The sequence below is a fragment of the Talaromyces proteolyticus genome (assembly GCF_021365285.1).
Source record: "Talaromyces proteolyticus strain PMI_201 chromosome Unknown BGW36scaffold_9, whole genome shotgun sequence".
NCBI classification, from domain to species: domain Eukaryota; kingdom Fungi; phylum Ascomycota; class Eurotiomycetes; order Eurotiales; family Trichocomaceae; genus Talaromyces; species Talaromyces proteolyticus.
Genome location: NW_025764285.1, coordinates 72,956 through 98,552, shown reverse-complemented (window position 1 = coordinate 98,552; position 25,597 = coordinate 72,956). Strand labels below are relative to the sequence as shown.

At 47.1% G+C, this 25,597-nt stretch overlaps 10 protein-coding genes across 10 annotated transcripts; 5 read left to right on the top strand and 5 right to left on the bottom strand.

The window, feature by feature from the left end:
• Positions 1-208: 208 nt before the first annotated feature.
• On the bottom strand, positions 209-1,444 carry BGW36DRAFT_429589 (uncharacterized protein; the record flags this gene model as incomplete). Its single annotated transcript, XM_046220714.1, has 1 exon — positions 209-1,444. The coding sequence occupies one exon, from the start codon at positions 1,442-1,444 to the stop codon at positions 209-211; it is 1,236 nt and encodes a 411-aa protein (XP_046069212.1).
• Positions 1,445-1,470: 26 nt separating this feature from the next.
• Positions 1,471-1,995, bottom strand: BGW36DRAFT_429588 (COPII vesicles protein Yip3; the record flags this gene model as incomplete). The annotated part of the gene is made up of 1 exon (XM_046220713.1): positions 1,471-1,995. The coding sequence occupies one exon, from the start codon at positions 1,993-1,995 to the stop codon at positions 1,471-1,473; it is 525 nt and encodes a 174-aa protein (XP_046069211.1).
• Positions 1,996-3,044: 1,049 nt separating this feature from the next.
• BGW36DRAFT_323591 (uncharacterized protein) lies at positions 3,045-4,685 on the top strand. The gene is made up of 3 exons (XM_046212692.1): positions 3,045-3,333; positions 3,411-3,476; positions 3,533-4,685. The coding sequence occupies exons 1-3, from the start codon at positions 3,261-3,263 to the stop codon at positions 4,603-4,605; spliced, it is 1,212 nt and encodes a 403-aa protein (XP_046069210.1). The 5' UTR covers positions 3,045-3,260; the 3' UTR covers positions 4,606-4,685.
• Positions 4,686-4,766: 81 nt separating this feature from the next.
• Positions 4,767-6,001, bottom strand: BGW36DRAFT_207080 (uncharacterized protein). Its single transcript, XM_046209894.1, has 2 exons — positions 5,336-6,001; positions 4,767-5,266 (listed from the first exon to the last, which is right to left on the bottom strand). The coding sequence occupies exons 1-2, from the start codon at positions 5,835-5,837 to the stop codon at positions 4,929-4,931; spliced, it is 840 nt and encodes a 279-aa protein (XP_046069209.1). The 5' UTR covers positions 5,838-6,001; the 3' UTR covers positions 4,767-4,928.
• A 256-nt stretch (positions 6,002-6,257) lies between these two features.
• On the bottom strand, positions 6,258-7,307 carry BGW36DRAFT_301211 (putative phosphomannomutase; the record flags this gene model as incomplete). The annotated part of the gene is made up of 5 exons (XM_046211671.1): positions 6,258-6,510; positions 6,576-6,650; positions 6,711-7,027; positions 7,081-7,143; positions 7,203-7,307. 5 exons carry the CDS (start codon positions 7,305-7,307, stop codon positions 6,258-6,260), a joined length of 813 nt encoding a protein of 270 aa, XP_046069208.1.
• Positions 7,308-7,501: 194 nt separating this feature from the next.
• Positions 7,502-8,933, bottom strand: BGW36DRAFT_383238 (putative DnaJ chaperone). Its single transcript, XM_046216636.1, has 4 exons — positions 8,605-8,933; positions 8,530-8,544; positions 8,416-8,476; positions 7,502-8,356 (listed from the first exon to the last, which is right to left on the bottom strand). The coding sequence occupies exons 1-4, from the start codon at positions 8,609-8,611 to the stop codon at positions 7,759-7,761; spliced, it is 681 nt and encodes a 226-aa protein (XP_046069207.1). The 5' UTR covers positions 8,612-8,933; the 3' UTR covers positions 7,502-7,758.
• A 304-nt stretch (positions 8,934-9,237) lies between these two features.
• Positions 9,238-9,747, top strand: BGW36DRAFT_361393 (uncharacterized protein; the record flags this gene model as incomplete). Its single annotated transcript, XM_046214273.1, has 1 exon — positions 9,238-9,747. One exon carries the CDS (start codon positions 9,238-9,240, stop codon positions 9,745-9,747), a length of 510 nt encoding a protein of 169 aa, XP_046069206.1.
• A 1,807-nt stretch (positions 9,748-11,554) lies between these two features.
• On the top strand, positions 11,555-13,446 carry BGW36DRAFT_361392 (peptide N-acetyl-beta-D-glucosaminyl asparaginase amidase A-domain-containing protein; the record flags this gene model as incomplete). Its single annotated transcript, XM_046214272.1, has 2 exons — positions 11,555-11,792; positions 11,867-13,446. 2 exons carry the CDS (start codon positions 11,555-11,557, stop codon positions 13,444-13,446), a joined length of 1,818 nt encoding a protein of 605 aa, XP_046069205.1.
• A 151-nt stretch (positions 13,447-13,597) lies between these two features.
• BGW36DRAFT_345166 (putative SNF2 family helicase/ATPase) lies at positions 13,598-18,593 on the top strand. The gene is made up of 5 exons (XM_046213187.1): positions 13,598-13,794; positions 13,859-14,031; positions 14,102-17,342; positions 17,400-17,857; positions 17,915-18,593. The coding sequence occupies exons 1-5, from the start codon at positions 13,761-13,763 to the stop codon at positions 18,473-18,475; spliced, it is 4,467 nt and encodes a 1,488-aa protein (XP_046069204.1). The 5' UTR covers positions 13,598-13,760; the 3' UTR covers positions 18,476-18,593.
• A 291-nt stretch (positions 18,594-18,884) lies between these two features.
• Positions 18,885-24,612, top strand: BGW36DRAFT_429580 (putative proteasome component; the record flags this gene model as incomplete). Its single annotated transcript, XM_046220712.1, has 3 exons — positions 18,885-23,765; positions 23,842-24,044; positions 24,099-24,612. 3 exons carry the CDS (start codon positions 18,885-18,887, stop codon positions 24,610-24,612), a joined length of 5,598 nt encoding a protein of 1,865 aa, XP_046069203.1.
• Positions 24,613-25,597: the final 985 nt, after the last annotated feature.

Genomic DNA, 25,597 nt, shown 5'->3' with positions numbered 1-25,597 from the left:
AAATGGGAATTACTGTTTGGAAGAGAAAGGAATTAATTATATAATCCCACCATCTAAAAACTCCTGTGCGAATCCTTGACCAAATAGCCTCGATGAGGTTGATCTAAACCCTTTTGAAAAATAGGGATAACATAATCTAACAACGCGAGAAAAAGACCAAGCACTTTGTAAACGAAAAGGGTATTCTGTAGGAAATCAGGTGCTGCGATCAGCGGCCATTCCGGCGACGTGAGCGGTTGGGTGCAGAAGGGGGGGCTGTAGACCGCGTGGAGTAGTTACGAATCGGTGGCTGCTCCACGACCTCCACTTGCAAGCCCTGCTCCTCGTCGTCTTCATCTTCATCTTCGTTGTAGTCACTCTCCTCGGACTCGGCCTCACTACTTGATTCTTCCTCGGCGGATTCTTGGCGGACAGGACGAGTCGAAGGGCCGCGCTGTGGCTCCTCAGATATCGGCGGATAAGCAGACACGTTGTACGGCATGCCTGTAGCATACTGGCGGCCTTGGTAGTTTAATCGTGGATCAGCGGGCCCCATCATGTAGGTTTGGGTGTACATGTAGCCCTCAACAGGATAGGGCGCTGTGTTAGACGATGACCGCTGACGTGGTGCCCATCGTGGATCATCAGGCAGGGCTCGGACGTAAGGCATGTCGCGTGAAGAGGTCAGTGGGAGAGGCTCACGGTCAGGCGGGAAACGTTGAGAATAAGCAGGTTGATGCAAGTTAAGAGGCGAGCCAGCAGGTTGCGGGCGTAGAGATTGCATAGTAGGCGTTCGTGGACGGGACGACGAGCTTGACGGACGGTTGTTGGATGCATGAAAACCACTTGTTGGCGATTTAGGAAATCCCGTAGGAGGTTCATCGAGCAAGTATTGCTCATGGGAGCTTCGACGTCGGTCGGCCTGTGTCGAATTTTTGGATGGCTCTCCACTTTTGCGCCGCTTACCATCAGGCACAGAACGAATAAACCCCGTTGTTTTTGAGCTGGAGGAATTTTTGTTGGGTGCCTGGTTGCGTCGCCGTTCCAGGGCAGCCCGCTCTTCTTGAGACAGCTTAACATTTTTCTTGCCTAGCATCTGAGCCCGTCTAATGCGATCCAGGGCTTTCTCTACCAGTTTATCCTCTTTCTCTCGCATAGCCAATTGCACTGCAAAGGCAACGGTACTGTCTGCATCATCATTCAAATCGTAGTCCTCTCCACCAGAACCCTCACTTTCGTAGTCATATCCATTGCTTCTAAGTCGCAACTCGCGTGCACTCGCCTTCCCACTACTCCCATATCGCTGTAAATTATTGAACTGAGACTCTGCCAAGTTTACCCCACCATCATCATCCTCCACATCAATCTCCTCAAAGCGTACACCATCGAAATCCTCCCACTGAGTAGCTCGCCGTCGAGCCTGATTTCCCATTCGCACCCCTGGTGGTCTTCCCCATCGGGGCATATCGTAAGGAGTTCGCGGCCGACCACTTAGACCGCCTCCTCGGAAAAAGCATTCTCGATGGGTTTTTCCATAAAAGCGGCGTGACCAATGACAGTCACGCCAGTAGCGCCAATGAGCCACATCAGGCTGGCAAAGGGCGACGCGTAAAGACCAAGGGGAATAGCAATCACAAGCAGACCAGTGTAGAGCTGGGAGGTGGTGGCTCGGAAAACACCCACGTCGAGGTCACGACCCTCGAGCTTGCCAATGCCATAGAGACCCACTGTGACCAGGATGATCACGAAGAGGAGAACGGGGTTGGTGAGAAGGCTGTAGATGCTGAGCATGACAAAGACCAAGGCATAGTTGCTCGAGAAGTAGGAAAGATTGTAGTTGACCCGGCTTTGCACCTCGCCGAAATCAGCGGGTTTGGACAGACGCTTCAAGTCGAAGAACTCAGAAATCGGCTTCAGGCTGGCGAAACGAGAGCTCATCGAGGTCGAACGGATGCTGTTGAAGCGGTCGCTGAAGCGCGAGGTGATCATCTCGACGGGGAATTGAAGGGGAGCCATGTCGACAGGATAGTACCGAGAACGAAAGATGAGTTATTAAAAATTATAAGTTGAACAAGTAATCGAGGAGGAAGTGACTGCAGACGAAGCAACTGAGGACGGTGCTGATGGCAGATGAAGACAACCAAAAAAAGGCCGGGGGTAGCGGCGAACCAGGCAGACCAGGCAGGCGCGATTGGCAGCGGCGGCCAGGGGCTCGGCCAATTACGCAAGCCAATCCAGTCGTGCCAAATTACTTTTCGCCTTAGGGCTCAGGCTCCCCAGGTCATATTAATAGTAACAAGAAGACTGTTGCACTTGTAATTTGTGACTTGCAATGACGAATCCGGAGGGAACAGAATACTACTATATACCTCCACAGTGTGAATTCGAAAGCAGCCCAACTTTTGCTCCGGATCCACATCGAATGCATACGCTGCAGTGCTAGTGGACTGACGTGTCTTTTCAATGACTTGTTATTTCATTGTCCTAGACCTGAGTTGGCGGTGTGCTACATCTCGTAATATTTTAATAATCAAGAAATAATCCGATACGTACAATTTAGAGCAAAGCAACTAATCCTGATACGGAGGATGTCAAATTTCAATGTATGATGCACGTGACGGCAGAGCTATTCCACCTACGGATGAAAAGTAGGGTATCTAGCCCTGTATTAACCGGGAGAGGAATAGCTGTTCAGTCACGTGCAATTACGTTCCTCAATCAGATCGTATCAGAGGTTAATGGGCCAATAAGTGGTCGCTTACCTAATGTTAAGCCTTGGGTTATCCACCAATGTGCAGTACCTATAGCAGATAATATAGATAGATTGTATCTCATAATATTATAAATATAAGATTAGCTGCTATATCACTTTTGACGGACTTTATAATACTTAGATCTACAATATGATCCTATTTTTTTTAAACCGAGAATGAATCAGAATGATAGAGATGATGAATAATAATGGTGAAGAGGAAAATGCAGCCGATATGATTGGTCCACGTGATTACCAAGTCGACGGCCCAATCAACAGGAAGCGGGAGTCTGCTGGACAGATCACTTCTGCAGCTCGATCAAAAGAATATTATTATTCTTTACGATCAATTATCTGCCACGATCGACTAATCGGGCACCCAACTCTTCTATCTCGGTCTAGGTGGAAGGCGCAAGCTTCCGCACACCTCCAATGGACTAATCACATCCGCAGACACCGTCACATCATCCCATCATTTGAGCTCGTTCCCTCCACAACAACACCGCCAACACTCCGTATACTCCTCAAAATGCGGCACCCAACGCTTCAATTCCTGGTGCTGGCTCTGCTGCTGGTGATGGCCGCAGCTTGGACGAAAGAAGGCAAGTCAAACATTATTAATATCTCTTTTGAGGCACAAGGCAAGAAACCGAGTTGCTAACTTCGACCATCCACACAGATCACGAAATCTTCCAGCTTCGAGACGAAATTCTGGCCCATGAAGGCGCAAATGTGACATTTTATGGTGAGACATGTCCATTTCTAACAATTCAACAACACCATATACTTACCCTACCACAGATTTTCTCGGTGTCAAGGCGACCGCAAACCAGGACGATATCAACAAAGCCTATCGCAAAAAAGCCAAACAACTTCACCCCGACAAAGTAAGACGCTCCTTCATCGCAAACAACTCTCGAACTCCACGAGACAAGACCAAGGGCAAGAAGCCCGGTGTACACGTGTCCAAGGGGCCTTCCGAACGCCAAATTTCGAATGCCGTCAAAGAAGCGAATGATCGCGCAGCACGGCTGAACGTCGCTGCAAACATCCTACGTGGTCCATCCCGCGAACGTTATGACCATTTCCTCAATTATGGCTTCCCCAAATGGAAGGGAACAGGGTATTACTATTCGCGCTTTCGTCCGGGGCTTGGGTCTGTGTTGCTAGGTCTGTTTCTTGTCTTTGGCGGCGCTGGTCACTACGCCGCTCTTGTGCTGTCGTGGAAGCGCCAGCGGGAGTTCATGCACCGCTACATTCGTCACGCTAGAAAGGCCGCGTGGGGAGACGAGAGGGGACTGGGTGGTATCCCCGGCCTAGATCCCTCAGCTGCCACCCATGCGCCGCCGCCACCACCAAGTCAGCCAGAAGAGGCCCAGGCAGTGGCGATGAACCGCCGCCAGAAGCGCATGATGGATCGCGAGAATCGCAAGGAAAACAAGAAGGGAGTCAAGACCAACGGACGAGAAGCTGGATCGGGGACAGCCACGCCAACCAGCGAGACTGTAGGTGCCGTTGGTAACAAGAGACGCGTCTATGCAGAGAATGGGAAAGTTCTTGTCGTCGACTCCGTTGGAAATGTTTTCTTGGAAGAAGAGACCGAGGACGGCGAAAAACAAGAGTTTCTACTTGATGTCGACGAGATTCCTCGTCCACAGTTCCGCGACACAGTTGTCTTCCGCCTACCGGTTTGGATCTACCACAAGACCGTCAGTAAAATCACTGGCGGTGGTCCCAAGTCAGAGGATGATGATTCACAAGACGTAGATGCAGACACCGCGCAGGGCAATGAGGAGGTCAAAGACGAAGTCACTTCGACAGCCACATCTACTAAAAGCGCTGCGAAAAAACGCGGTAAGCGCAGCAAGAACTAAGCTTGGCACATAAGTGTATAATGGAAAAGAATTGTAAAATAGTATAGTATATCTAGTTACTCGGTGCGTTATTTAAAATTAAAAGGCCTTATTAGTTCGATGCATTGTGTGGGTAATATTAACCAATGTACACAGGAGAGTTCTGTACAAGAAACGAAAATAAGGAAATATCTAGAGAATGACATTAAACGTTACACTATCCTCACATCAACAAGCGCCAAGCACCGACAATCAGAGCAGCGGTACCCGTGCAAACACCCCTAATCCACAAGTTAGAAAATAGACACAACGAAGAAGGGGAAATGATTGAAAGTAGATTCAACTCACACAAGCCATTGCAGAGTCGACTGCTTCACTGCTTGCACACGCTCCCGAAGCCCAGCGACCTCTTGCTCTATTCTCGTCTCAGTCTCCTTAATCCGCATATCTTGGCTGTTCGCCTCCTCGCGGATCCTGCCTTTCTCCAGGTTCAAATCCAACCGAACAGACGCCTGTGTACGCCCGATCTCATCACGTAGTCGTGAGTTCATCTTCGTTAGATCTGCGGCAATTCGCTCATGTGATGAGCGAGTGAGTTGAGATTCGGTGGAGTCTGAGTTGAGCAACTCGGAGCGCAGTTTTGCAAAGTCCACTTTTTGTGTATATGTCGCACGTTCGGAGTCTGGAAGAGCAATCACAGATATGTCAGAGTCTTGGAATAAATGTGCCGTTGATTATGGATTTCACTCACCTTCTTTCAATACCATAGTCCTGGTAAGGTTTTGGATAGACTCCTGGATCACATCATTCAGGACCTTCATCAGTGCAACCGACTGTTCCTCGCTGAACCCTTCATTCCTAAGCCTCTGCACAATCTTCAAGGTATCAAAGTGATGGCTGCGACGCATGGCGGCAGATGCATGGAAAGCGCGTCGTGCGGGCCTGAACGCGGCAACATAAACGCCATTATGCTTGACGGGGTTGGTGCAGGTGGTATTGGCGGGGGTGTTGAAAGTTTGCGGTTTTATTACCGATCGTGTGAATGACGATAGATGAGAGCCACGGGGAGGCTCTGCTGCGATATGGAGTTTCCTGCTGTGAGCCCTGAATTTATCGACTCGGTTTTGTACTTCCAGGGATCTTCTCGCCGGAACACCCTGGAGAGCGGTGGTAGTCGCGCGGGGTGTACCAACCCAAGTCAGACGTGGGAGGAGGAATCGAGGGGTTTCGGTGATTGGCTTCGATGGTGCCATGTTGGAAATATATTTTGTTGAGGAGGACGCAGTACACGGCCTTCTCAGGGATGTATTGCTTTGGAGGAGAAAATGACGCACCGGTTTAAACCGACAGGTCGGTCTAATCCGGTGGTTAGCCAACTAACCGCATCGGGACAAAGAGTTTTGAGTCTGAAAGCAGGCAACTCAGTCGCAATGCAGAACACTGATATTCGGAATGAAATGGGTGGTATTATTGATGATGTTATATTATGTAGCTTTTAGTAAATCAATTATTAAACAAACCTCCAGGCCCCGGCAAATAACTTGTAACCAGCTTTTCACTTGTATATTACTATAGAAACTGGAGACACAAGCACTCCAGATGTATACCGATATTTTGAGTGGTCAAGTTCCAAATATACATGACCTTCAGTAAGAAGTAGTCAAGTCAACAGATCACGACAGTTTGAAAAGCTCCTTCAGCAGTTTCATCGTGTGCTCCGGGCTCTCGACAGCGTGACCAATAGTTCTCTTATCACTGAAGATTTCGTAGTCATTGCCCCCGGGCATGCATTTATCCCCGAAGAAGTGGATGTGTTTGTAATCGATACCAGACGATGCCTTCTCTGCCTCGAGGTGTTGCAGGCAGTAGGTCTTGTCCCAGCCAGTGGGGAAGACATCGAAAGAGATCTTGCCCCCGATGGAATACCTAAAGATGTTCTTAGTCAGTACACCAAATATGTACTAGAAATTGTCAATAGGACATTCACTCACGTCAACCCGTAGTCGGGGAACTCTTTCTTCAGAGCCTCCACCAAGGTCTTCCTGATATTGTGAACATTGTCGTAGCTAAACTTGTCAGCAACATGTATTCTAAATCGATATATGGAATGGAAAATGGAGCCATACGCTTCAAATTCGTTTCTCTCCTCGATGGTCGCATTCCTTCCCACCGGGCTAATATTGATCATACCCTTACGGAACTCAATGAAGGTTCCTCTTTTCCTAGGCAACCTAATATCCGCAAGATACCTGAGAACAAAGTTCACAAGGTTTTGGTATTTTTCTTCACCGAGCCATGTAATGAAGCTGGTGCTTGCAAGTGGTTTCCCCAGACGGAACGCATTCAGACCGTTCTCCGCAAAGCAGAAGTCGAATAGGGAAATAACAGACACCGACGAAGAACCAAGCTGTTCCTGTTGTTTAATAAAGTCGGAACCGCTGATCTGATATTACTGGTCAAAACAGCGTCATCTCTAACAAATTCCAGAACACTAACGTAGCCAATTGCACATTTATGGCGGAGCTGCGAGAGGAGCGCTTGCATTTCGGGGGACGCAGTCTGAAGATCACGACAAGTAAGCTCATGACCATTGAACCTTGATTTTGAACATTACTCACCTGGCGCGCGGGCGTAAGAGTCTCGTCAACATCAAAGAGACAGATTGTCTCCTTAATGGGACGATTCTCCAAGGAGGGGTAGACACTGGCTGCTGCGGTGGCCATTGTTGGTTGTCTAGGCGGAAAGGAAGTCGTTATGAGATTGATTCTCTATTAACAAGACGGATAAGAAGCACAAAGGTTTAAATTAGTTCTCCCCCTGAATTGAAGATTGGTGCCGAGGTCGAATCACGACCAGACAAGTATACAAATGCAAACGGACAAAACGAAGGCGGTGAGGCGGTGAGGGGTACGTACGCCTCTTCTCTTATCCCTTATCGTTGATAGCCATGGCTGATAAAGCACCAGATAAATTGATCTGGAACACATTATAACTTGATTATCTACATTTTTTAGCTATGGTTCATATCAGCTAGCCTCAAGTGATGGCAGAAGTGTAATTCACAGACACTGTCCGCGGGGCAAATACTGCCAAATCACACACACTAGAAATCAACGCCCTATCGTAATCAATCAAAAATGACAACCTTAATAAATGAAGAGAAAAGACAAAATTTCAGCCTCCCAATGTTGTTTGGAATACCTTAGCTGCTAGCTCGCTCAGCAGTCTGGCACGGTCTGACTGCGGCAGTTCAAGAAACACGTCGTATACACTCTTTCCTTTAGCATCTCGAACAGCACCGAGTCTATTTCCAGCCACTGCACCGGCGAGTGCACCGGGTACATTGGCAACAATGAAGCCCAGTGCACCGCCGCTGATAGCCCCCACGACTGACCAAAACTTCTTGGTTGGGACTGATTGTCTTCGACCTTCAGCGTCTGATTCCTCGTTGGCCATTCCTTCTTCCCGAAGCATTTCTTCGAATATAGAGCCAAACTGCTCAGAATCACGTTCTTGGCGTTCGCGTTCTCGCTCTGTGCCACCAAAGCCGAAATTCGACCATGGAAACGCACCCGCTCCACGTGGGACCTCCTCTTCTACATCTTCACTCTCATCACCAAAATAATCCCTTCGGGCATTATCGTATTCACGGCGTCGGTCCGGATCCGAAAGTGTGTAGTAGGCGTCATTTACCCTCTGAAACTTCTTGGTACGAGCAGGCCTTTCCGGAGAATCGGCGGGGACTCGATCTGGATGAGTCTTGAGTGATGCTCTGTGATTTGGAAGTAAGGATGGTAATACAGGCATCAAATGAATTATGCGGGGTTATACCTTTTGTAGGCGTCGCGGATCTGTTGCTGGGAAGCAGTTGGGGCTACACCCAGGACTTTGTCTAGCAAAGCCGTTAACTGAGGGTTAAATGCAATCTCTCAAGTGGCCACTCACAATAGTCAGCCTGGTCTGAGATAACATTAGCAGGTCTTCAAGGTAAAACGCGGAAATAGGTCACTAGAAACATACCTGCCATCGGTGTTATCTACAGTCAATAGATGTCGCAATGCAAATTCTAATCGAACAGCAGAGATAACTGACCAAAGAGAACATTTCGGAGTCCTTCCTGCCTAAATGACGTCGACCTCAATCACATGCAGTTGCGCCACACCGCACAGCCACTCTAAACCGGCTACGTCACGTGATACCCGGCAATTCGAGGCTGTCAGCGACCCCTGAGACAGAGGGAGAGCCGGCCAATGAGTGCGGCATGCTTTACAGCCGCCCCACCGTCCCCAGCCACCCTGAAACGGGCCGCTCCACAGCGGTTTCCCTCGAATGATTGTTGTTGCTGTCGATAGCTAAGCTGCCACCGATATCAGACGCAGCAGCATTCTGTTTTGACAGGCACCTTCTCTCTCCCCTTTACGACCGCCGAGCCCTCCGAAAAAGGCTTTCTAAAAGCTTCGCGGCTTCGCGGCAGACCGCCTTTGCATAGCTTGACCCAACATAGGACTGTTGCAGTGCAAGAACCAGGGATCTTTTCGCAATCTGATGTGCTCCTGAGCCCGTCGTATCTTTCAGGACAGGCTGTGGCATTGCTAGCCTTCTAACTAAACCAGAACCAGAAAGGAAAAGAAGAAGACCAGATCGAGCCTGAAAATGGGTTGGTTTGACGGAACTTCCAGCTCTTCAAAAGGCTACTTCGTGCGCAAACGTTCCCCACGTCGGTCATCCTCACATGGCTACTCCACACATCATTCCAGTGGCAGGCACTCGGCCCCGTCACTGTTCAATCTTGGTGGCCATACAAACAAGTCCAGCAGCTCATTCTTCTCGACATCGTCCTCGTCGCGGCGCGCTCGTCCACGGTCCGGCTTCATCGAGCGTATCATCCATCGTATCAAGCGCTTGCTAAGGGACATCTACTATTATGCCCGTCGCCATCCGATGAAAGTCTTCTTGCTCGTTATCATGCCTCTGATCACGGGCGGTATTTTGCAAAAACTGCTTGGCATGGTCGGCTTGCGCTTGCCTGGCGGACTCATGGGGAATCTGGCCAACGCTGGGCAAGGCAGCCGTGGCGGCTTTGGCGGTTTGGGCAGCTCAGGAAGCAATGGTTTCGGCGAGGGTGTCAACGGACTGATGACGATTGCAAAAATGTTTGCGTAACTGTTTACCGCCTGTCGGGAACGCTGTTCTGTGTTGAAAATAAAACTCACAATCCCCCTTTCACGAATTTAATGAATTGCAGTCGAAATACCACGATTGTGAGGCCATATGCCTCCTCGCTTTTCCCTAGTCTCGTATTTGTCGAATTTTCAAGTCATGTTTCCTTGTTCTGTTGTCGGTGGTTGGGTACCGGGTGTACATGATATTTCAATGTTGAAGTGTATTCCTTATTCAATAAATGCCTTCAATTGAAGTATCGTATCGAGCCACAGTTTTCATGGGGAGGAATTGTGTAGAAATAATCAAATCCAGCTATACAAATACGCATGTTTGAAGGGACTCGTTATTTTAAATGCATTCACAGCATACATCCGGAAGTCCAACGATCGACGGGGCTTTATAATAGTTCATATTCATTGCCTGTGGATCTGTGATGAGTTGTCACGCCCAGGAACACCATTAGTATCATGACTAGTCATGCTCTCACTATCGTTTCTGCATAAAACACTGCCGCTTTATTTTGACCGCCATATTACGAGTCGTACATACCAACTTACCGCATACTGCATCGTTTGGTGCATATGGCTCGTGCCAGTTATTGAATGTTAGTAGACTGCTATATTGACTTAATGCGGCATTATATCGTAGCTAGAAAACAGGACAATGTCAGGCTGCGATGGTGATGCAGGGATAAATGCCATAAGCTAGGCCACTCTGAGGTGGTATTCCACAGAGCAATTATTGATTAGCAGTGAAACTATTGAGATTTGCAAATCTGTCTACACTTCGTACACCTCTGCTCGTCACTCAATGGCCCATTAAAGCGGCTCGACGGGGCTTCTCCCGTTGACGAACAAGACTAAGCTAAACCAATAAATAGCCATGGCTAACCCCCATACGCCGCACAACTGAAAAAAGAAGAAGGAAAAAATAATGCCCACTGCAGAATTAATCTGTGACTTTCTCATTTCATAGTTTTTGTGTTACGAGTGAGACGTCATACCACTAGCCCAAGCGGGCGCAGACCATAAATAAGCGGATTTATTGAGTATGTGAAAAAAAAGTGTTTACTGAGTGTATTGCGAGATAATATGGACGGGTAATTGGAGATTGATATTAAAGTTCATGGAAAAATTAACTCCGGCCAATTTTCAGAGTAAAGAGTGATATATTTCACCGTCAACCAAGGTGGTGGCCAGTCGTTCGTCTGGCCAGAAGTATTTGGACCTGATTCACCTTAGCGTGTTATCTCCTCCGCATTGCAATGTAACACTGCTCTGGCAACCTGCCTAGATCGTGATAGTTTGCGCTCTTCGCTTTATCAGTTATGCCGATCAATAGATAATTCGAAAGCTTGTTCGAGCTAGGAGCTTTGTACTACTGAGCACTACCAATAGCACAATGCCGGTTCCTGTTACGACCCATCCCATCCTCACTAGGCTCGTGCGATAAAAGGAAAGTCGCATTCGCAATCATGTTATCCGCTCCTATACCAACCGCTCCATCCCTAGCAGAGCATTTTGAGACACTCAGCAATCGCTTTTTGACCGGTTGCGACTTTCTCGAACGCGTTTCCTTGCCAGATATCTATATTGTTAGCGCGTGTATAGTCATAGTGCTGTTGAGTCTCCTGTGGTGGGCCGGTTCTAGATCGTCCCGACAGTCGAAAGACACGCCATTAACGCCAATCATCTCGCGATATGAAGCTATAAAAGCGGCCAATTCACCGGATCTTACATTTGCTTCCAAAGCCCACCGTGACATTGGAATTCCCAAAAGAACAAGAAACTGTCACTGGGCCGGCACCATGAAGTTTCTGGGGCATCTTTCGTTAGGTCTGCTCGGCTTCTATTCGCTTGTGAATGCGTTCAATGGCAATATAAAACATGTTTCTTCCCGAGACACAGGTGCAAACTCAAGCTCGGCGCTCGTGGACTTTCAAGTTTATAAACCAGTTGAATTTGACCCCGCAAGTAAAGGGTGCAGTCAGGTCCTTCTTTTGATGGACCATGAGTTTGCGTACAGTTATGGAAAACCTTATATTGGTAATTTTTCTCTTTTCTCCTTTTCTCCTCTTTTTCTGTCATTATTGAATTAAGTCTCACGAATGCATTTACAGGAAATTATGTACCGCCTAAGTGCGACTTCGATACTGTGCGGATCAATCTCACCGTCACATCACAAGGGCGCCAATTCGATCGGCTCGCACTGATGTATTTGAACGACACGGAGGTATTCCGTACTTCCACAGCAGAACCAACTACGAATGGAATTATTTGGACCTATATTAAGGAAATGTCGCAGTACCTTGTGTTGTGGAAGAGTCCCCAAAAGATCATCTTTGATCTGGGCAATTTGATCGACAGCACATACACCGGCCCATTCAACGTGACCCTGACAGCATCATTTACCAAAGAAAACAACGGACGAGTGGCCGACGTTATTCTTCCAATATCATCTCGCCAATCAGCGAAAAACGGTACAAGCGCATTCACCGTCCCTCCCGATAACGCTACAGTGAGCCTCAGCTTTCCGAAAAACGCGCAAAGAGCAGTTGTCTCGATCTCGGCATGCGGTCAAATTGGTGAAGAATTCTGGTGGTCTAATGTTCTGTCTCAGGACGTTTGGGATTTCAACTCTACAGTCGGCCAGTTGTATGGGTATTCTCCATTTCGTGAGATACAGCTTTTGATTGATGGGAAACTTGCTGGTGTTGTATGGCCGTTCCCTGTTATTTTTACAGGAGGAGTTGCTCCCGGTTTCTGGCGACCCATCGTGGGCATTGATACCTTTGATCTACGCGAACCAGAGATTGATATCTCTCCATTCTTGCCACTCTTGACTGATGGCAAACCCCACACGTTCCAGATTAAGATCGTTGGTCTCAATACCCCTTCTGAAGATGACATCAGCATTTCCGATACGGTGGGCTCGTACTGGGTTGTAACAGGGAAAGCCTTTATTTACCTTGATGATGGCGAAAACTACAACAAACCACCATCAGGAGTCCCTCCAACAATCGAAACCCCGGATCCTCGGTTTGGTTTCACTCGCAACTTAGTTTATAACGCGACAAGTGGCCAAAACGAAACCTTGTCTTATTCGGTCACAGTCCATCGGGTCCTGAAGATCACATCTGGCCAAAACACATGGACACAGAGTTTGTCATATTCTAACGACGGTTTTTTCAACCAAGACGGTCTCAGCCAAAGAAACATTCAAAACACAACAGGGCTCTCAATATCATCTGGCATTGGACTAGATGGGAAATTCGCCGAGTATTATACGGCTTTCAGCTATCCAATCGATGTAAATACCACCTACGGCGTCGGAGCAAATTATACCACTATTGACGCGATCATGGACCGCGGGCTGGAAATATCGTCCACTGGCGCCCTTGGTATATCCACTTATACGCTTGTTTCTGGACCGATGGACTTGCAAACACGCCAATGGGGTGACGCTCACTACTATGGTGTTACCGGTGGGCCTTCGTACTCTTCTGGCGACACATCAGATGAATTTCACGAGACGTCTGACGGGTCGACTTTCAGCACCTATGTGCATGCTATCAACGGTACAGTCGTGTCAGGTAATGGACCTGCAAACTCTCCGTCGCTGATCGTGCAGGGCAATCAGTATCCCTCGGGTGGACGGCCTAGCATTAGGAGTATTATTGGACGCGGCCCAGACAATTGATCAGCCGAATGCTGAAGGTTATGATTAGACCTATTAAATTTTGCTACTGTATGAAATAATGAAAACTCACATACATGTCAAGAAACCATTAATCAATCAATAATGTTGCTTGGCCCACTTTTCACTTACCACTAATATCAATTAGGTTTGCCCCACTCATGCTACCCAATCATAGTAGATATTACTATCAGCACGTGATCAAATGTGCCTTGACGTTTCCATTCATTGATTAAATTTATACAACTCTTTGCCTCCTACCATCTCGCGATCATCTGAAGCGTTCTTGTTTTCTAAACGACGATCGGAGCCGCGCAATGGTGGTTGCTACTTACACTCAGAATATTTCAGGTATTTTCACTATTGATGATGATGCGCTGAGTATGCGCGACGGATAAGCTGATTAGAGGTATAGATGCGACTACGCGCTCAATAGAAAATTCGATACTTTCGCAAGCAACACGCGACCATGAACGGCCAAACAAGCGTCGCAAACTCGACGAGGATACCGATGATATCTTAAGCCAGTCAGGGAATGTCAGCGTTCACAATGATTATGTAGTGTTATGCCGGATCATAATCAATTTAGTGAGCCAGCTTATCAACGCAAGCCGAAAGGCTGAATTGAAAAGGTAGCTGCTAATAGTTATTTGTTTAGATTCCTCCCCAAGAAACCTCCATCGATCTATCTCCGGATACACAAGAGCTGCCTGTCTTTTTGAATTATCGCTGCCAGACGGAAAATGCGGAGCCTTTGGGTACCGAGTTTGAGGATCCGGCTTCGTCGAGTGAAAGCCTGGAGCAGCAACACTGGCTGGACGTTAAATCAGTGCAAGGGAAGGATTCAGTTTTCATGCATAACTTGAGCGGGCCTAATGTCGATGAAATGGTCTCTCATCTGTCACTCGCGACAAAAGCCGCCGCTTTCGATACTGCCAAACTCGATCACCTATTGTGCAAATACCGAGCTCGGCTCTCTTTTCAGCCAAACGCAGCATATTTCCAACTGACGGCTGATATTTTATGGAAGAATTCTTTGCTTATCCCGGCTTTGTCAAGAATCAAACCTTATGCGGAGACAGCCCTACTTCGATATACACCACGCGGCGAAGGAATTTATAAGAGCACGTCCAATGATGATGCGGTCCAATCGCGACAACGTCAACCCTTCTGGACTCCCCGAGACTTTTATGATAATGTTCACATACCGGCAGAAACACCCGAATCTTCTGCCGATTTGAGGTGCAATTTAGCAGTTTGTCAACTATACCCATTTCAGAACAGAGCAGTTCGGTGGCTTCTTGAGAAAGAGGGCGTGGAAATAAATAAAAGCGGAAATCTTGTTCCGCGCCGCAAGGATGTTAGGGATTGTCCCGAATTTTTCGAAGAATTCACAGATGCTGAAGGCCGTCGCTGCTATGTCAGCCATCTCTATAAGGTCGTGACCACGGATTTGTCTGAGTGGAGTGATTCAGCAAGTGCTCTACAAGGAGGCATCCTCGCCGAAGAGATGGGCCTTGGAAAGACAGTAGAGATGATTCTATTGATCTGCCTTCACTCACGCGAAGTGATGTTGAACCACCAAAGCGAGCCGAAAAATAACCTGGTCAAGTCAGGAGCAACTCTGATCATCACGCCGCCTGCCATTCTTGAACAGTGGAAGCAAGAGATTGCAACCCACGCACCATCACTCTCGGTCTTCGAGTATACTGGGTTTCAACAATACCCAAAGGCGACTGATGAGGAACTTTTGCACATGCTTGCCGGAAATGATGTTGTGCTTACCACGTACAATGTTATAGCAAAAGAAGTGCATCATACCGGTGTTGCTCCTACGTGGACCTTGCGACACGAAAAGAAGCGGAAGATCAGAACGACTCCTTTAATAGGGATTTCTTGGTGGCGCGTTTGTCTCGATGAGGCTCAGATGATTGAAAGTGGTGTAAGCAATGCTGCTCGGGTTGCTCGCCTCATTCCCCGTGTGAATGCCTGGGCCGTAACTGGAACGCCTATTCGCAAAGACATGAGGGACTTGTTTGGCCTCCTTCAGTTTCTCAAATATGAACCCATTTGCAGCTTTCCTGCACTTTGGGCTGGACTGTATAATGAGCATTATCCTGCTTTTAAATCCATCATCAATAGATTGGCGCTACGGCATAGCAAAGATCTTGTCAGAAAAGACCTTCGACTACCACCTCAAAAAAGAGTTGTGATAACGATACCATTCACTCCAGTTGAGGAGCAGCACTACAGTCATTTATTTGAGCAGATGTGTGCTGACTGCGGTCTTGAATCATCCGGGGCGCCGCTGACAGAGGATTGGAACCCTGAATCTCAATCGGTCATTGAAAAGATGCGAAGTTGGCTCACCAGATTACGTCAGACTTGCTTACATCCTGAGGTCGCAGGCAGCAATCGTAAAGCACTGGGTTTAAGAACTGGTCCGCTTCGATCTGTTGCCGAAGTGCTTGAAGTCATGATTGATCAGAACGAAACGTTAATCCGAGCTGAGGAACGTACCTTACTTTTGTCCCACGCTCGACGCGGCCAACTACTTGAAAATGCTGCTCATCGATGGCGAGCTCTTGACATCTGGCAGAAAGGCTTGAAACGTGCTACGGAGATAGTAACAGATTGTCGGGAACAGCTACGAGTTGAGCATGAAAAAACCCAGTCGAGCGCTGGAAATTCCGCAGAACAAGAAACATCGGATGTCGATAGTGATAAAGAAGAAAGTGAGGAAACAGAGAAGAATAGCCGCCTGAGAACATGCAAAATGCGTCTAAGATCAGCTCTTGAAGTACAACATATTTTTAAATTTTTCACTGCAAATGCTTTCTATCAGATCAAGACGGATATAAACCTTACAGAGCCTGATTCCAATGAGTTTACGAATCTTGAGAGAGACGAAATAGAAGCCTACGAGGCTGCGAAGCAGATGCGAAAGGAGATGTTGACAGATGTTTCACGGAAAGTTAGGAGATATATGAAGGTCATCCAGGATAAATCCAAAAGCAAATCGTTCGTGAAAATTCCTGCGATGAATGCTAAGCTCCGAACTTTGGGTCTTGAGTCACGCCGTGTTTTCATGAAGTTGGAGGATTTCTGCGATGCAATGAACGAGCATAGTAATCAGTACAACGAATGGCGAGATATAATGGTCAAGCTATTAAGCCAGTCGCTGATCGATGAAGAGGAAAGTAGCGAACTTGAAGGGAATGAATACGAAACGTCAACTAAACATCAGGACGAGATGTATGTGTATATGGAAGCACTTCGGGTCATGTACGCCGATCGTCATGATGCTTTAACCGGACAACAGAACTTTCTTATTGACCATGAAGTTAAAATTGGATTGTCTGAGGCAGGTAAAGGAGAAGGCCCGTCTCCTCCGTTGTACCTTGAGATCATGAAGAAACGCAATGAACTGAAACCAACTGCGGAGCTTGGTTCTCTTCGAGGCATTATTAGCGAGTTGCGAAGCCTCGTTACATCCCTGGAGTGGCAAAGCCACGAAGGAAGTTCACGCGCAGAAGCTGAGCTTACGATTGCGACTGAAGTTCTCGATCGTGCTAGCAAAATTTCCACGGACCAGGCAAAAGCCTCTTCGAACCTAGAAAAGGAAGTGGAGCTATTCCGTGACACGATGAACCAAAGGTTAGAATACTATCGTCAGTTGCAACAGATTTCCGATACTGTGGCTCCGTATGACGAAGAGAGTGTGGGGAAACCTTTAGATGAGGCAGTCTATTCTTTGAAACTGCAGGCCGAAGAAAAAATGGAGCAAAAGCTGTCTTCATTACAATCCAAGGGAAGGTATTTGATTCATCTTCGGGATGATTCTGGGCCAGACGACAGTTCGAGGATGTGTGTTATTTGTCAGTCCTCATTCGAAATTGGTGAGTAGTGATTCAGTTTGACAAAATAGCAAGACCCCTAATGTTGTGGGATTTTAGGGGTTTTGACAGTATGCGGTCACAAGTACTGCAAAGACTGCTTGCGCTTGTGGTGGTATCAGCACCGGACTTGTCCGACCTGTAAGAGAAAACTCAAGGCCAATGATTTCCATCAAATTGCATACAAACCGCAAGAGCTAGTAGTGCAAGAAGAAAGGAGTCCCGTAAAGTCTGGGCTTGACACGACAACCAATAGCTTTATATACTCCGATATCAGTACGGGAATGCTTCAAGAGATTAAGAATGTCGATCTCTCAAGTTCTTTTGGTACTAAGATCGATACTCTAGCTCGTCACCTCATATGGCTTCGTGAACATGATCCTGGTGCAAAGTCAATCGTTTTCTCTCAATATAAACATTTCCTTGGTGTATTGGGCACTGCATTTTCCCGATTCGATATTGGATTCAGCAATATAGATGCCAAGGATGGGATTCATCGTTTCAAAGAGGATCCTGCGGTAGGATAGCCATCACATATATGTTTGGAAAAGCTGTTAATGCTATATTTCTTATAGGTCGAATGCTTTCTCTTACATGCAAAGGCTCATTCCTCTGGGCTGAATCTGGTCAACGCAACTCACGTTTTCCTCTGTGAGCCTTTAATTAACACTGCGATTGAACTGCAAGCAATAGCCCGTGTTCATCGAATTGGGCAGCATCGGTCGACTACCGTGTGGATGTACCTAGTATCAGATACGGTTGAAGAGTCGATCTACCAGATTTCAGTGTCACGCCGGTTGAGCCACATTGTCCAGAAGGAGAAGAAAGAGAAGGATAAAGAGGTGCAGTCACCGAGTCCTGGTTTGAGGGATGGGAGTACAGTCGAAAATCTCACAGAGACTGCCATCGACTCGGCGAATTCCATGGAGATGCAAGACGCGACTCTCGGAAAGCTGTTGGCGACAGGGGCTGCTGGTGGGGAGTTAGTCCGGAAAGATGATCTATGGCAGTGTTTATTCGGGGGGATGCAAAAAATGCGTCCTTCAGGCCAGACCTCCGATGCTGGGGCGGAAGTTGATCGCTTCTTGAGAGCAGAAGCAGCCGACCAGAGAAGACCTGACGCACCCGGATCTTAAATACCTGATGTCACATACCTTCCCAGGTATGACGGCGCACGGTTCTGAGGAGGGTCGAGGACATCGCTTTTCCCATGTTGCTTTTCACTATATATGTAGACATATAAATGATATAGAGCTCTTAAATAACAACAATGTCAACAAATACGCAGATGCCCCATACAAAGGGCCTGGGTGGCCAGTCACGTGAGCCGCCCATCGCTCCTTCCTGCTGTCTCCACTGCCTTCGATCAGTCTCCTCCTGCCGTGTCGTCAGCGCTCCTGCCTGAGAGTAGACGAAACACTATAAGTACCCGTATTCACTATTCCATATGATGAATTGAGCTGCTTATATTCCAAAGCGAGGTGACCTGTGCAGCCTCATTTTGCCCATTAAGCTTTTACGCCATAGAATCTCATCATCCATACTATGGCTACAGAGGGCACTACGGACAGCGCTGAGGCGCGCGAATTAAACCTAGTGTCCAAGGTGGAGCTGCGAATTGCCCTCGCAGACTCCGACGATAAACTTCAAAAGCTGCTGCAGACATATCTCGCTCCTCTGCTTCTCAAACTAGCCTCTGACAGTCTAGCCGTGCGGAACAAAGTCCTTTCAGTTTGCCAACACATAAACACGAGAATCAAACCCCAATCAATACAACTTCCCGTGGCGGCTCTGCTGAAACAATTTAAAGAACAGACCTCTCAGCTGGTCCGGCACTTTGATCTGGTATACATCCAGCAAGGCCTGGACCGTCTGGAGGCTTCGGCTAGGGTGGAGCTTCTACCTGCCGCTTTCGAGGGCATATCACGTCTTGACACTACATCTACCCAGTCAGCTATTGGATTTAACCTCATTTTGCGGCTGCTACCTCTTCTACACCTCCCACCAAAGGATAGCAGGGAAGATTCTAGCCTGAGAGACAAACTTCTACTATCAGATGAGGATGTTCGATTTCTGTCGGTCTGGTTTGGCAAGTTTTTTCTCCTGTCCTCTGCGGGTAATGGTGCCAGTACTTGCCCTGGTCTCTCTCCATTAGAGTATAGCTTTCTGAACAAATCAGCTTCATTCGAGGAAACATGGGATCCAAAAAGCCAAGGCGGCTTGAATTTGACCGAAACAAAACTTTCTGTGGCGAAGTTCCTTACCAGTGGAGTCTTTACTGATCCCACGCGATTTTTACCTGCTGTTATTCTTTCAGCAGATTCAAACTCCCGTCTTTCCGATATTGGTGATGATATCCTCAAGAGATTCAATCCCAATCTCGAAGATACTGAGACCGTGGAGGAGCTTTATAAACTCTACTTCGGGACGACAGGGGCCAATGCTGCACCTCCTGTGCGCATTCCACTGCAGGTAAAGCTGCTGGTTCTCCTCGGGAGATCTGTGAAAGCGACTTCATACACGGAAGAGATCATAAAACTACTCGATGACGGTCTATTTTCAGATACGGCTAAATCTGGTCAGGGTCTTCAAACGTCGAAACTTCGTTCTCAAATATTTACTTTTACTACATGGATTGTGCGTATGGGCGCACCAATAAATCTAAAGGTCATTGCCCCAAAAACCGTGGTAGGGCTTCGCGGTTATGTGGAATCCCAAGGGTGGCCCGATCCCAGTGTAAGCGGACAGAAGCTATCACCGGCTGATATTTCTTCACGAGGCCTAGCTTATGAAAGTATTGGCATTCTGACTCCTAAGATAATATCAACAAACGATACAGATTATGTCGATATGGACTTATTGAGATGGCTATTCACCTCTCTCGCCTCGGATAACTCGGCTTCTGAAATTTCTGTCAGCGTTGAACAAGCTCTCGGCACCATTTTGAACTCTTTAACAGGAAACTTCTCTGAAAAAACCAGACTAGAGCTTGGGGATTTCCTCGTAAAACAGATGAAATTGTATCCTGGAAAAGAGAATCTCTTGAATGGCTTCTCTATTGTTCGCAGTACGCATTATACGGCTGTCAAATACGCAAACCGCTGTCTGCCATTTTGGGACCTCACTGCTAGATGGGTTGATCTTTTGGCCATTGGAAGTAAGGTTGGCAGAGGCAGAGAAATCATCGAAGAAGGCAAAAAGGGACTACACCCTTACTGGTATCGAATGCTCAACCCTGTCAGAGGCGTGTCTCCTGTGTCTACTTTAGAAAAGTATCAGGAAGATAGCCGGTATAATTTCCCTTCCTTTCAACTTGCGACAAAGCTTCTGAGTTTGCTGAATGATCCCGATTCTTCCCCGCAAAGCATAGATGGGGTTATTGCACCAGCCATTCGGTTCTGCAAGAATCTACTTATATTTGAAGCATTCTCAAAAGCAAATATATCAATCGAGATTGACCAAGAATGGGAATACCGGCTAGACACGCTTCTCCAATCTGATCCACAGGCCAGAGAGGCTGTTAAGGTACATATCAACCAACAACCTACGTCTAACGTGGCAACTTTACTGGGTACTGCCGTGGAAGGTATTCTTGGAAACGGTGCCGAAGCTATTGAATGCAGCAAAGATTTCATAGACATCAGTTCTCTAACTTCCAACGGGGTTATTGCATCATCTATTAATCGAGCAAAGTCATTACCAAAGCTAGTATATGATACTAATAACTATACTTTGCAGAATGCTGCTGCAAGGGTCCTCGGAATTCTTGCTTCTCATCCATCACTGGCAACAACTGACTGTCAGCAAATGTCTTTTGAAGCACTTAATTTGAGCACCGCGTGGAAGGGAGCTGTCGGGCAGGCAGCAAACCGAGTTCGGGGCGCAGTTCTCACAGAATCATACATTTTAAGCCGGCTTTCGTTTCGGCAGAGACTTGATACTATCCCTGAGACGCAGGTTCAAGAATATATTGGGATTATTGTTGCGATTCTTACTGAGTCGCGAGACTCTCAGCTTCTAGATGCCGTCCATGTAGCCATCAGTCAGCTAGCGCTCTCCCATATCTTGAATTTTGAAGTCATGTCAGAAGCCGGTATATTGGAATCCATCAAAGCTAAACTGGCGGAGGCTGCGAAAAACGAAAAAGAAAGTGCAATTCACGCATTAGGCCATTTAGCTTTGGTAATGCCGAAGGAAGGAGAACATACGCAGACGTTTAATACCATTATGGAATCATTTCATGACCTACACGAAATTCGCAAGCCCGAGGTGCAATTTGCTGTTGGCGATTCTATATGTGTCGCTGCTGCAGGATGGGAATCGAAATCACTCATTGGTGAACTGGACGTTGATGGTCATCCCTTCAAAATCAATGTTCCGGGGGAAATCCTCGCGAAGCTGGCTGATGATTTAATTACTAACTGTAGAGCTTCAAAGCCTTCTTTGCGAAAAGCATCCGCAATATGGTTGCTCTGTTTAGTCAAAAATTGTGGGCAGCTTGATGAAGTGCGTGAACGTCTTCGTAATACACAAGCGGCATTCACCAGTCTATTGGCAGATAGAGACGATCTTGTTCAGGAAACTGGCTCGAGAGGACTAAGCTTGGTGTACGAAATGGGAGATCAGGAACTTCGTGATGATTTAGTTCGAGACCTTATCAGTTCTTTCACTGGTAATAACCCCACTTTAGCTGGCAATGTCAGCAGTGATACAAAACTTTTCGAACCCGGAGCTTTACCAACAGGCGAAGGAAAGTCAGTTACGACTTACAAGGACATAATGAACTTAGCTTCGGAAGTGGGGGATCCCAGCCTTGTGTATCGCTTCATGTCTATGGCTTCGAACAATGCCATCTGGTCTAGTCGAGCTGCTTTTGGCAGGTTCGGTCTCAGTGCTGTTTTGTCTGATTCCAGCATGGACGGGTATCTTTCCCGGAACCCGAAGATTTATCCCAAGCTATATCGTTATCGCTTCGACCCAAATCCAAACGTGCAGAGATCGATGAATGACATTTGGCAAACTATTGTTAAGGAGCCCAATGTCCTGTTAGAAACTCATTTTGATGCAATTATGGACGATCTGCTGTCTAGTATTATCGCGGGAAGGGAATGGCGAGTACGTGAGGCTAGCTGTTCCGCTATTGCCGATCTCATCCAAGGACGCCCATTGGATAAGTATGAAAAGTACATGAATGAAATTCTAATCAAAGCTTTCAAGGTTATGGATGACATTAAGGAATCAGTACGGGCGGCCGCTTTGCGTTTGTGCCAAGTCATCACTAATATTCTAACGAGAACCCTCGAAACTGGTGATACGGAGTCACGACGGGCAAAAACAATGCTGGGCCACCTTGTTCCTTTCTTACTCGGTCAACGAGGAATGGAATCAAGTGCACAAGAAGTTCAGGCCTACTCTATAACGACAGTGATTCAAATTATAAAGAAGAGCCCAAGTGCTTTGCTGCGTCCATTCATACCTCAAATATTGGAAAGGTTTTTGTCTTCGCTAAGCTCCCTAGAGCCTCAAGCGGTGAATTACATTCACTTGAATGCAGACAAGTACGGGCTCACAGGTAACGAAGTCGATAATATGAGGCTTTCAAGTATTCGCATGTCTCCTATGATGGAGAGCATTGAACGGTATCTTCTCGATGGTCTCGATGAGGAAAGCATGAAAGAAGTCGCTGCTAGACTCGAGGTAGTCCTACGAACCGCTGTAGGGCTGCCTTCTAAAGTCGGTTGCAGTAGAGTTCTTGCGCTATTGAGCACGAAAAATATAATTTTCCGTCCTTACGCCGACAAATTCATTCAAATATTGAAAAAGTATGTGCTTGACCGAAATGAAACAGTAAGCGTGTCATACAGCGCCTCTATTGGCTATATGATTCGGTTGGCCAGCGATGAAAAGGTCTTGGATATGATTGAATTCGCAAAGGGGATATATTTCAACGCTGAGGAACAATCCCATCAAACAATTTCTGCGGAAATTTTGCAATCCATGTCAAAGCTGTCGAGCGACCGCTTCTCAAATTTTACGAGTGCGGCGCTGCCTTTTGTTTTCGTGGCCAAACACAATACAGACGAACAAACACGCGAGATTTTTGAGAAAACCTGGCAGGATAACGTGGGGGGATCACGTGCAGTGTCTTTGTATCTCAATGAGATTAGGGAAATCATTTCGGAGCGATTGGAATCGACAAGCTGGGCAATCAAACACAGTTCATCCCTTGCGGTGGCTGACATCGTGACCAGTTTGGGAACGGCCCTTGACCACTCGGCAGTGGAACTTATTTGGCCGCTGTTGGAACGTGCTTTGAGTGGAAAGACATGGGATGGAAAGGAAACCGTGCTGAAGGCATTTGTCAAATTCACGGAGAATTCACGTGCGATCTGGGAGCTCAAGCCGGAGATCGGCCAGCAAATGAAAGTATGTCACACTGCCTACCTGTGAAACGTTGCATTTTTGCATTGGTATCCATTTGCTGATTAATGACTGGCGGAAGGTCATTATGCTCAGGGAGGCTAAGAGAAACAACGCGGCGTATCGATCGCATGCACTCAGCGCCTTGGCTGCGTTTGCAGAAGCCCGACAAGATTTGTACCTGCTTCCTGAAGCTATCTCCATTGTTGAGCCAGTTGTCGAGGATCTGACGGATAGCGATGGCACTAAGATGGAAATAGACTCAGACCATTCCAAGACTACCCGGTGAGTAGTCCTTTAGAAGACACTTTTTTGTTTCTAACGAAGACATGCCTATAGTGATGACGAAATCTTGGCTGCATGTACTGACTGTCTACTTCGATGCGTCAACCCCACGTTCAAAGAGCTCACTCCAGGTAAGTTTGGAAAGTTCCCAAGCTACAAGGTTAGTGCTTACCCGCAGGAAGAAAACTTAACAGCAGTTTCTACGATCATCGAATCTTGCCTGCGAGGAAATAGTCGACGAGTGCTGGATACATTCTACACTGGACTACGAGCTACCGTTACCAAGTTCGGAAAACAGATTCCACTGACGAAGGAAGCATCAGATCTTGAGAAACTTAAACAGGGACTACAGATTTTAGTGGATAAGTTACTATTCCAGGACTGGAATCCGTCAGTAGAAAGCCTCCGAACGAAACGAGCTCAGGCAGTAAATGAATTTATTACAGTGGCTCGACAGGCAGAGATTAGGGTGGATGACCAACAGCGTCGGTGGATCGATGAGTGGCTAGCTCAAGAGCGATCTGAGCCGATTCAGCATATTTTCAAGACCGCCCTACAGAAGCTTTGATCCAGTCACCTATCGCAGATCAACAACCAACAGGACCCATGAACACTATTAGATATTAGCAATTTTAATGTTCAAGTCTGAGGGCTAATCATAGAGGCCTGCGTAGCGCCCAGTCAGTTGATGGTGCCAGCGAGACTGACGATTGGACAATCTAGGGCTAAGATGATGAATGACCTCGATCCACATTTCCAGTTACAGACTTGAACAATATCAGATAGCTTTTTGTAGAATTTGACATATCAATAGTCTGTTATGGCTAGCAGCTCAAGAGATCCAGATATAATATATGATTAATCATACTAATCAATTCTCAGAGAGTAAAACCAACACATGGATTGGCTGGGATGTCAAGAAAAATAAACTTCACAACGAGCAAGGAGAAAATCCCATCCACGTGGCAGATCCACAATTAGCATAGGGGCCTTGACCGTCCATCAGTGGTATGTAATCCTACTAAACTCAATAAATTACCATTCATGGCAGAGTCTCGGCGGTTATGGAGAATTATCGGCATCGCCACTGTTGCGTATTTGCAGCATATACGTAGTTCTGAGCCATGACATGACTCCATTTCCTATTGGGGCAGGATACTGACAATAATGAATCATGGTAGCGCCCCCCAGTTACAGTTCGCTAGATCAGCCAGCCCACTAGTCTCCAGCAAGCTCGCTAAAACCCGGGCCACGGTCCCAACGCGGACGAGACAGTGCGGAAGCTTGGCTTGATTGGGAGATTGAGTGAGCTGTTGGCATTAGTGGTTGGGATGGACTAGCCGAATGCGGAGGGGGGCATGTCATTGTATCTACTCAGTGTTTAGAATTGGGTCTTAGCGGTAATAATAATACTATTGATAGATGTTAACTTCAAAGAATGGGTATTATGAATGTCAATGGACGGAGGAGCTGGTAAGTTGAGAGTCTATTTCTGGATACCATGTGCATGACAGGGGTAGCCGGCCAATAACAGCGCGCTCTGTGCGCTAGTT